General features: G+C 34.2%; 1 protein-coding gene across 2 annotated transcripts; it reads right to left on the bottom strand.

Annotated features, from left to right (window-relative positions):
• Positions 1 to 372: 372 nt before the first annotated feature.
• On the bottom strand, positions 373 to 11,907 carry LOC122016776 (serine/threonine-protein phosphatase 4 regulatory subunit 2-like). Of its 2 annotated transcripts, none has more exons than XM_042574173.1 (8): positions 11,808 to 11,907; positions 11,189 to 11,303; positions 8,884 to 8,964; positions 4,957 to 5,005; positions 4,087 to 4,192; positions 2,045 to 2,097; positions 1,834 to 1,896; positions 373 to 913 (listed from the first exon to the last, which is right to left on the bottom strand). In XM_042574173.1, exons 2-8 carry the CDS (start codon positions 11,299 to 11,301, stop codon positions 602 to 604), a joined length of 777 nt encoding a protein of 258 aa, XP_042430107.1. In that variant the 5' UTR covers positions 11,302 to 11,303; positions 11,808 to 11,907; the 3' UTR covers positions 373 to 601. The 2 variants fall into 2 exon arrangements, with proteins under 2 accessions (XP_042430107.1, XP_042430108.1); XM_042574174.1 differs by having other exon boundaries at positions 11,189 to 11,318; positions 11,808 to 11,894.

Consider the following 11,907-nt stretch of genomic DNA (forward strand, 5'->3'; position numbering starts at 1 on the left):
TATGCATTTATACGACTAATAGATGTTTCAATTAAGCAATGTGAAACTATGACAAATATATACATCAAATAAGGAAAAGAAAGACCAAAAAAGACATGATGATTAGTAACAATAAAATAAGATAAAATTTATTTATATATAAATGATGATATAAATAAGGGATAGAGCTCAATGATATAGAAGGATCCATATAATCAACTCACCTAATGGGATAAAACTTGATTGTTATTGTTGGTATATACATGTTTATATCTATCTAAGTAGATATAGTTGAGCATTCTATAGGTATCATTGTTATTACTATTATTTTTCAAACAAAGACCAAAGTAAAATAAAAAGAAAAAGAAATTGAAACTGTGAAAAGTAGCTATATGAAGAAATAATGAGCAAGCTTTCTTAACTTACTACCATTAATGATGTGCAAATACTAGAAAAAACGATGATTATGGCCATATGTATACAAAAGTGAAGTTCAAGATAATAAAACAGTACAGGTTCGAAAAGTTCAGAATCTCATGAAAGATACTGACATTTCTCGAGAATCTCAAAATGAATATCATCAACTAGTCAACTTGGTTCATCGAAGACTCACCAGTGTTGTTCATGTTGAAGGACTTTGCTCTTCGTTAGTTTCACCAGTTTCTTCAGAAGCCTTGGAATCAGAAACTGCTTCAGTCGATGTTTCACTAGCCTTGTGCTCTTGCATTTCTGTATCAGCAATTGTAGCATCTTCAACAGTCTCTGCGTCGGTCATTTCTTCATCGCGGTCGCCTGCAGCAGGCTCAACTCCATTTGAGATAGGAATAGTTTTCTCATTGGGCGTCTCATTTCCACTGCCAGCTTCATGTTTCTTCCCTAGAACCCCAGGATAGGGCTCAGTGCACTTAGTTAAGGTGGATGTGACCAACAAATTCTACAGTTAGGCGAGTCACTGAGATTAGAAGATAACAACACTGGGAAAAGTCGAAGTAGCAGGGTGCTCAACATGGTGAAAATGCAAATTTTCTTAACATCACATTCTAAAATTCAATCAACGAAAAAATATGCATACGCAGAACAATATAAATGGAAAGGAAAAAAAAAAATGAGTCCTAGCAATTTCATCAATTACATGGATTTGATTCCTCTTGAAACTGTCTGTCAATCATTTTTAACCCATTTATTTTTATTTCATATCTATTGGCTGACGCTAAACATATTTCAAACACGATTATTGAGATGGAGGAGAGCGTATGTTCTTTATGATCCTAAAGTACTTCTAAGACTTAAAAGAAAAATTTTACAAAATGACAATTAGACCTTCTATGTTATATGAAATTGAATGTTATGGTATAACTCAAGCACATGAGTAAAATATGAGAGTTACAGAGACGAGAATATTAAGATAGATATGTGACCAATAAATGCTCCAGTTAAATGATGTGAAGTTATGACACATATGCAAATCAAAAAAGGAAGAAGAAAACCAAAAAAAAATTGGTTAGAAACAATAAAGCACAATAAAATTTATTTAAATATAAATGATGATAAAATAGAAGATAGAATCCAATGGCATAGAAGGATTCATACAGCTGACTCCACCTACACTTGGTTATGTTTGGTCAGTCTCACTGTTATCCCACAAATCCACTTAATATTCAGAATTTTTGTTACACAACTATCTTTTTAAGTATATGTTGTTGATTACTTAGCTATTTTTGCATAATAACGTGGAGATCAGAAAAGACATTAAATATAGCAATAGCAAGAAAGATTTATTCCTAATCATAGTTATCCAACAACAGAACATTCAGATCTATGATCACAGCCACAACAAAAATTTTGTCCACGAACCTTCTCCAAGGCCAGTGCAAGCTTTGAAAGATTTGAATACGTATCTTTTGGTACCAAAAGGATCTGTTAAAAAAAAATTATATTTCTTGTTTAAAAGAATTCACATGATAGACGAAATGTGATTTCGGGAAAAAAAAAAGAAGGCTCCATAGCATGTCTGATTAAATTTGAAACCAAAAAGAAAAATAAAAATACATGAAAGGCAAGTTACCTCACAGAGCCTTTGCAACGTGAAAGGAGGACCTTCAGTAAAACTAAGAAGGGCTGCAAGCAAATATAACAATTAGCTGCAAATATCAAACTGGCGTCGAAAGAAATAATTAGCATACCAATACTGGATGGCAAAGATGGACAGAAAGCATGGAAAAAGAGAAAAGAAACAACACAGGAAAGAACAGGCGTCCACTAACCTCAGCTTGCGTTTTCTTTTTTGTTTATTTAAGAAAAAAGAGAGATATCCAATTTTTAATCTCACTTGTAGCAGTGTCTTAGATTATGTTACCCCTCAAATTGTTAGATTCTGCCCCTGCGACCCATTTTCTTGTAACAGAAATATGTTTTCCATAGTAGCCAATGAACCAATGAACAGTTCCACTAATGAATCAGACAAGTAATCTATAAATTGACCATATTTTTTCGAGATTGACATTTCAAAATCAATTAAAAAAAGTCAACGCTAATTCTTATAGATGCAGCTTCTGAATAATTTATGATACTCAAGTTGGCAGTCCGATGCACGAAGCTCCCACTAATGTGGGATCCCAGAAAAGGGTCTATTGTACATAGTCTTATCTTGCTTTGCAAGAGGTTATTTCTTAGACTTGAACTCGTGATCTCTAGATCATATGGCAGCAACTTTACTATTGCGCCAAGGCTCCCTTTCAATACTCAAAAGTTTATCAAGATTATAATTACTCTTATTTTCATCTAACGAAAGGACTTAAATACACTAGAGAGTTTCAAAATTTGTTGGAAATTGGTCTTAAGCAAGCAAAATAGAAGGCATTCTTAAAATTGTTGACAGTACGTGTATAAAAAAGGGAGCAAAAATAGACGAAACGAACCCATGTCCAATCAGTTGTATCCCTTCAATGAAGCAGGCAATAGAATTTTTTTTATAATGAGGTTGAGGACATCACTCATGGTGTACAATGGGGACACCTTGGCTTGTGGTCTATGATGATTTTATGAAGGTCCCTCACAACAACACCTTCCTTCGCTCTTTCACCCTTCTCTTTTGCCCACTCGGCACACTCGCTGATACTAACACCTAGCATGCTGACACATATTGAGACGGCTGAGGATTGAAGCTATGACTTAACTTGAAATTTTAAGCCTCACTTCATGCACAACTTGTGAGTGTATTTCTCTTGACAGAAACACTAGGGAAACAAAAGATGCCTAGGGAAATAGTGGTAAAACCGACCTCTCCCTCTACTTCCACATTTCCATGAATAGAAGCGCAGGAGGGAAGGAAAATGGGAATCAATTTACCCACTTTCCCATTTTTGGATTCCACCCAAGTCAGGCAGAAAGCCCAAAATTTTCAAATGTTGGCTAAATTCTCACAAGGTGAAAAGTGAGACCCATTGTCATTTAGGTAATCAATAATTAACCCTAATTTTTTTAATTTGGTATGACATTATTATTCCTTTAAGTTACCAACTAATTTGTGTCAAGGTCCAAGGTAAGGAATAACTATACCAAAACAAGATATCTATATTGCCAACAAAACACCTCCAACCCAACCCAACTTAAATTGTGTGTATTTATATATGTATGTTACACACAAGTACATGGATGACTATCATTGAAACCATTACTAGTAATAACCATCCATGATGTTGATCAGATTAAAAGATCAACACATGTCTTCCAAAAAATAAAACTATTGTGGATCAGATTAAAATTATTTGTATTTATTATATTCCCTGGGATCCCGCATTGGCAGAGCTTCACGCAACAGGTTGTCCTTTTTTTTATATATTTTTCTTTTATTTCAATAATGTGGATTGGTTCTCTCTAAAGTCTTCCAAAAAAATAAAACTATTGTATCATCATTAGTATCATATGTAATCAAGTAAAATGGTACACATTAACATAAAAACAAAATCCAATAATTAGAACAAATAAATATAGAAATCCAGCATAAGAATCTACATGGAGATAGATAAGTAACATAAGGGGAAAAAAAATCCAAGATTCAAGTGGATACTAGCAAATGGTGTATTGAATGCATGTTCTTGAGTTTACCTTCATCTAGACGTTTCACCAACTCTTGATATGTTTCTCCTACTAAAGAACTCTTCTGCGGCCCACTACTATTGTCCGTTTGTGCTTCATTATATTCTGCCAAGACCTTGCGATATTTCATTCAACCATGCATTAGTACGTATATATTCTTCATCAAAACTGTATGAAGATCACATATACCATACATATTGTCAAGGATAGTATCAGAATGAAAAGATATAAGAAAATGACAGCAGATGAACAAATACCAAATTGATGATGATAGAATTCTCAGTGTTAAAATAAATAGGACCAATGATTTTGTGAAAATAGCTTTTCTCCAATTATTTTCTGATTGTACAATGATCTGCTTTATCTTTGAGATTTATGAGCACAATATAAAGACCAAAAATGAAGCAAAAATCAAGGAACATAAATTGTGTGCCAATCAAATGAAAAACAGAAAATGGAAGAAGAGAACTGGCACCGGTGCTTGATGATATAAAATAGAGCACTATATTTTTCTTGCTTAACTAATACGTTTCCTCTTTGAAATACAATGGACAGGAGTAAAGTTACTGACACAAGGATGTGAGTCCCTTGTTATGTTCAATAAGTAATCAGTAAGTTAGAGTTGCTTTATTCTATAGAGTTGACATGTATTCCTATCAACATTGTAGAAAATGCAGTGAGCTATAGACTATTGAATATAAGAACTAAATCCAAGAATCACAGCTTGGTAAGGAATGTATGAGCCAGATTGTTGCTGATCTTTCACAATATATTGCTCCAAATATTACCCATCTTATCCTAACAACATTGAAATTTTCTACCAATATGTGCACATCACACAAGCACAAGTCCAAATACTTTAGCATACCTCTAACATACCTGCTTCATCCAAAAAGAAAGCAAGCCTCTCAGCATATCCCAGTCATGCCTATAAACCAATCAAAGAGCATAATCAGTTGATTAGTAGATATGAGTCAACTGTGATTTAATAGATAGGGTAAACATATAACTGAGTCATTTTTTTTATGTGTACTATCTACAGTTCATTTTTTTTAGAGGGAGCCTTGGCGCAACGGTAAAGTTGTTGTCATGTGACCAAAAGGTCACGGGTTCGAATCCTGGAAATAGCCTCTTGCAAAAAACAGGGTAAGGCTGCGTACAATGGATCCTTCCCCGGGACCCCACATGGCGGGAGCTTCATGCGCCGGGCTGCCCTTTACTATCTAGAGGTGAAAACTATAAACTAATTCTTTTCAGCGCTGATTAACAAATCCTTTTTACCTTTTAGAGCTGATTAAGTTATGATCGAATAGAGATATGACACAACACAGTTCTTCCCTTGAACATTAACCCAGTTAAGAAAACATCAAAATCAAAGATAAGACAAAATAGAACTGCAGATAAGTTCAGCTAAAAAAATCACCAGTGTGGCCTCTTTAAAAATCAATGGTAATTTATCAAAAAGATCAATGTATTGACTAACATATTTCCTCAATATTTTTAAGCTCTTAACCTTATAAACTTTACTTAAACCTTTTACCCAACCACTTAACTATTTGTATCTATCCAAGTTTGATTCATTTTGATAAGTTTTCCAATTTTTAAAGCTTATTTCTTGCAAACAAAAAGATTTTGTATTTCATCACTGCAATAACTCTCTAATAGTTAGACACCTAACTTTGGGTCTGACAGGATTTTATGTTTCCCTATTGTTATTCTTATTTTCCAACTTTAATCTCATCTTCCATCCAAGTTGACATGGTATTGATATCCATAATCATGTATTCCAAACTTCTTTCTCCATGCATATTATAAAAAGCCTCAGAGTTTTATTCTTTAAATTTTGACAAATAGTTCTAAACCATTGAAATCACCTTTTTCTTCTTTCATTTCCTTAGACATATTTAGCAGCTTTCATCCGATAAGGTTTTACTTCTTTTTTTTAAACCATAGTGTTATATGTATATCCCTTTCCAGGAAGGAATATATAGATCACAGGAAATAAATAAATACAAAATCATGCTGCACTATTGATCTACTGCAGTAGCCGATCGAGCGTGAAGTGCCTGATTGGCAAAGGGATGGTTCAAGCAGAACGCCTGTACATCTAAGATCATCAGGCGCTCATCGCGGAGCAGAGGAACGTTGGGACGACCAGAGTGGCGGAAACAGTCTACCGAACCGAGTCATTGTAGGGAAGCAACAAAGGTCGATCGAGAAGGGATCCCCGGCCAAGCGGCTCCCCAACTCGGCCAAACAGTGGGACCCTTTCATATCTCTTAATATTTCTTTGGGAGATAATGTCGTTGACAACGAGGTATGGTCAACAGACAGATCGTACGACGGAAGCTTCTACTATCTTATCAGGCATGTGCATGCTCTGTTAAGGTATGGTGTCAGAGACATTTTCCTGACAGGTCCTTTCATAGAACAATTTGGAGAACATGGCCACGCCTCGAGGAGCGTGCACGTCACCCGCTGGGCACTATATAAAGGGGGGTCCATGCACCGGCGGAGCGTACACATTATTCATTATTCACGCTTGCGCTTACTGTTGCTCCGTTTCCTTCAACTTTTCGGTGACTGACTTGAGCGTCAGAGGGCCAACGCAGAACCCCTTCCCTGACATGGCACAAACGTTTCTTGTGTTGCAGAGCAGAGCGGAGTCTACATCCTCAACACAGAAGCCGTATCCTCAACTAGCCGTCTCCACGATTTTCGGACAGGATAAGCTCCTACGTTACAAATTGTAAACATATTAGGAATGGTATAATTGTCAAAATTGAGTACCCTAAGCTCTTGCATAAAGAATGAAGATTTTATGTAGAATCTTGAATTACAATGGGATCTAAAGGACTTACAATCTGATCCTGTGTTCTCTCTATTATGTTTCAAGGTAGGTTCTTAATCAATGTTTCAAGGTAAGTTCTCAATCCTAACTATCTTGACATTTAAAAGCTGATCATATTTTAAATATAGAAGATCTAATAAAACTTTTGATTTTATTGAATTTTTCATAACTTTTCTGAGTAGAATATTCCTGTTTAACTTTGATCATTATCATCCATCTCACAGAAATTACTAAATGCTGTAATGGATTGCCTTATCAATACACATTTTTCTTTTATTTCGCACATGAACAATTTTAATTATATTTGTGAGGAATTAAATTTTGTGTCGTGCTAGTCAGCAGTGGCAGAATTTACCATTCTGACAACCAACCGACATGAACATCGATACCGGCAGCACGAGGCCACCACAACCTACGTGGGGTCAATGCAGAAGTGCAATTTTTTTGTTTTAAAAAAAAATCAGGTTAATTTTTTTTTTAACAGGTAGTTATTTTCCCTTATTAATTTTAAACTGATCAAAATAAATCTAGTTTAAACCTACTCGATCTTGCCATGTTTAGATTGTGGACTTCAGTTAACCTAAATTGACTTTTACTCAATAAGGATTAAATACTTATAATATCAAAACTTAAACTCATCATTCAACATTTCAGAATATAACTCAATATAAGCAATATATAGCGATGAAATATTAATAAAAATATTTTTTAATTAATATATTTTATATTTCAAAAAATATTGAAACCGTATCGGCACTATACGATACGATACTGAAATCGTATCATTTCGGTCATAAGCCAAAACTTCAGCACGGTTCGAAATTTTAAACTTTGCTTTGTAGTATCAAAATGATGCAAAGTTTGGCATGCTCATATATTGAAAACCAATATAATGCCATATATATATATATGTATATATATATCTATATATATGTATATATATATATATGTATATATGTATATATATGTATATATATATATATGTATATATATATATATGTATATATATATATATATCTTATTTCTTTTAGGATTTTATGTTCTATGATTCAATCTTTTGAAATAATACCATAAACACAATGATTGTTCTTAGGAAGGGTCTCAATCCTAATAAGCAGCTTCTTTGTCCATATCTTCCCAAAATAATACAAGGATTCATTCTTAGACTATCCACATCAGTTTCTCTATTACTATATCTAAAATTTAGGGTAAATGATCAACTTTATTAAATTTAGATAATCATTTTTCACTACACACTACATCAAATACTCTAAAATTTCTATCATCCTTAATTTTTTTTATTATTTTCTTCTCTTTCTTTTATTTTTTATTATTATATTTATGGAATGAGTGGAAGGAGAGAGATTGAAAAGATTGAGTGGAAGGAGAGAGATTAAAAAAAATATTATTTTATTTTTAGGATAGAAGTTTCATTCCCAAAATTTAGAGAATCACTATTCATCAAATCTAATTTAGGGAATGGATAGGATAACTAATGTAGAGGGTTTTTAATTACCCTATCCAAAATTTAGGGTAAAATCTTTGAATAGGGTAACTGATATGGATGCTCTTATTCTGCTACACAGATGCCAGTCTGATGGATTACTTTTGAGTGGCCACCTATTCTACCCTTTACATATTGGGATGACAAGGCGGTGAAGGCACCTTACAACATTTTGAGATGATCATCCAACAAGACAATCTAAAATGCATATGAGACTGCTAATATAGTTTGATGTTGGTTGCAATCAAACACAACCCCGATGGTGTTCGAAGTTTAAACATAATAATATTCCACAGGAACATAATAAGCTGCACATTCTGTTTTCGTTCTAGGAACAGTTGCCTAGAATCATATCATACATTTTCTAGTTGGACAAAATGTCAACAGCATATGATATATTAACACAAACAGGGAAGTTAGTATAGAAATAAATCAGAATAAAAATACATGCCAGTATTGTCCCGTGTTTGCCATGACCTCCATTATATGTCTAATTTCTTCAATATTGACATCATGTTTAGACTCCAGCTTCCTAGAAAAAAAAATATGACAAGGATTCAGGTTAATAAAGAGGATGCAATAAAACATGAAAACGTTCACTGATTTTTCTTAAACGATATATGCCAAAGCAATGACAAAAGAAACAGAAAGTAGAGTTTTTGCCTTCATCGGCAGCCAGGCAGATTATGAACACTTAGGTGTTGTTAGCTTCTTTAATATCATATACTCAACCCAACAACCAAGGATACAAAACACAACCTAATCAAGAACTGTTTTGTGGCAATATTTGTTTATGTGCTGTCAACTTGTCTAGTATCATTTACTCTGCCCAACAACCAAGAAGGAAAGACAACTAATTTTTGAACATCCCTCTCTAATACTCTAACTCATAAGTGAGAATGTGATACTATTCACAATATAGTAGAATCACAGCGATAAAGAAATTCCTGCCTGACTACTGCATGAGTAGAAGAACATCCAATGGGCAATCTAAAGAATCAAACGGCAATCTAAAGAATCAAACTACATAAAGGAATTGGGATTAGAAAATATATCCAGAAAGTAAGCAATACTCTAGATATATTTCGCAAGAGAAACAAATTAGACTAAAAGCTTTACATATGCATGACCATGTTTACCAAGCATAACAAGTTTATGACACTTACAAGGACGTACTAGAGGCAAGGACTATGTTCTAACTCTTTAGTTTAAAGATAAAAGAGTGATGGTAGCATTGTTCTTGTATGCAGTGGAAAATAAGAACAAGAAGGCTGAATTGGGTAGATGGGGAAATATAATAAGTGAAGAGTAAGGAAACAATGTAACGAAAATAAGAAGGCTAAGCCTCCTCCAGTTATAAGCAACACTTTCTTATCAGCAACAAGAGTAGTGGACGATGAGATACCTCAATGACCAGGCGAGGCAAGAAAAGAGATGGATGGTAGTCCCGCTTAACAACAAAACCAAGACTTCATATCCCATCTATTTGGGGTCATTTACATGAATCTTATCTAAACATCAACTTTACGCAATGCTATAAACCAGAACATGATGAAAAATATTGGAAGTAAATGTGATTTACATTGATGGAGATAGAACCTTGATAATTGGAATTTTGGAAGCAAAAGAAACATGAACAAGACATAAGAACTATGAATAACAATTATCCTCCTTCACTCTTAATTATGACTCATCTTATAACAATTTACCAGAATACTTTGTGATAACCAAGATTTTGAATATTCATGGCATTAAGCAACTCTGAGATCCAACAAGTGATGTATTCTAAAAGAACAACTGAGCATGATCCAGATCTGTATCATTATGACTACTTGAGTTTTCCCACTTCAATCCAAAAAGACTCAAATTTTGTCCAAATGAAAAATGCTGCATCCTTAGGCTTAATTTAATTGTTATAGCTGTGAAGTCCATTTTGCCAATTGGGTGGCCTTTGCTGAGTTTAGTAGCTAAAAATGTCAATGAAAAAAAAATATAGAAATGGTTAATAAACAACACTAATCAACTTGTGCTCTTCTATCTCGACCAGGTAATTCAAATTTTAACCGATCAAACTAGCTACTGTGTTAGTGTTCTCCATTCCTTCGAGTTTTTCTTATATACTCTTAACTTCTGCATGACTAGCAGCAACACAGGCCAGCCTGACTTAACTTGCTAACAATAACCTGACAAATGACATCCCCTAAACTTATAAAAGTCAAAACATAAGCATTAATTTACACGGAGTTACATGTTACCCTAAAGTGAATTAGAAGAAAACATAAAATTTTTAACTTTTCATCTATATTTATTCCTGCACTGAGATTTGCCTTCCTTCTATTATATGTCTATTTTGCTGAAATATGATCCTTTCACACGAATTCCTTCATAACAATAAAGTCAACAGACTAAATTTGAAACTAAAAGGAATGAAAATTTCCCCCTCTTCACTCAGTGGAATCATAGGCTGCATTCAAACTATAAGGAACCATGCAACTAAAAATAGAATTGCAAAGAAGCTCTATATATGATCCAAAAATGTCCATGGAGCACATACAGGAAATATATAAGCAACAAAATTTACAGACAATTCGTTCCTCATTCCATGTTTGTGAGGGATAAGTAGAAGAAGATATAATAAAGGGCACCTAGCCAATATACAGCAGTTACAGATCATTTGATGCACAAGTTTTATAGTAGGAAAAAGGTGTTTTATGCTAGAAAACAACAAAACCAGGTAGATAAGATGTTGCACTTACTCGAAATTTGAGTTTGAGGCATTCAAATGTTCTGCTGAATGATCTACATCAGCAGAAGCCGTTACAAATTGTGAAGTATCTGAAATTGTATCCTCCATTGCAGTATTCGACATGGCTAAGAATTATAAGGCTGGAACTTGTAAGAGATAGCACAAAAATAAAATAAAATTTAATGGCTCGATAAAAGGCTCCTCATATTGAATCTCAGAAGCAAAACAGTCAGAAAATTAATCTATTCCACACGTTAAAAAATAAATAAATAAAAAGAAACTATCCTTCAGAGAGAAACTATAGACTCACTTACAAGCCCCATAACAAAGGTGGGGAAAACAAAAATCAATATATTGTTTGCGAGTTCGAAGAATCAGCCGATCCTGATCCGGATTGGCCGATTTGAACTGGGATCGCCCGAGTTCAATCCGATTGTTCCCGAGATCTCGAGAAAATGATGAAAACTTAACAAACGTAGAAAAAAGGAGAAGAAATAGACATGTTTCACGAAACTAGGCAAAAATCAAAGATTTATGGCGAGATCTGTATAAATCGATCAAGAAGAAAGGAGGCGCGAGAAGAAAAGAAGATGCGTAGGTAAAGGCAGGAAAAAGGAAGAGAGATTTACCTTCAAAGTAAGGAAGAATGGACGGAGGAGTGGAAGCGCAACTGAGGAGAGTTCAACGGCGGCGGGTTCGATAGGCGACGATTTTGCTCAGCAGGAATCG

This window comes from Zingiber officinale, chromosome 8B (assembly GCF_018446385.1).
Source record: "Zingiber officinale cultivar Zhangliang chromosome 8B, Zo_v1.1, whole genome shotgun sequence".
In the NCBI taxonomy this organism is placed as follows: Eukaryota; Viridiplantae; Streptophyta; class Magnoliopsida; order Zingiberales; family Zingiberaceae; genus Zingiber; species Zingiber officinale.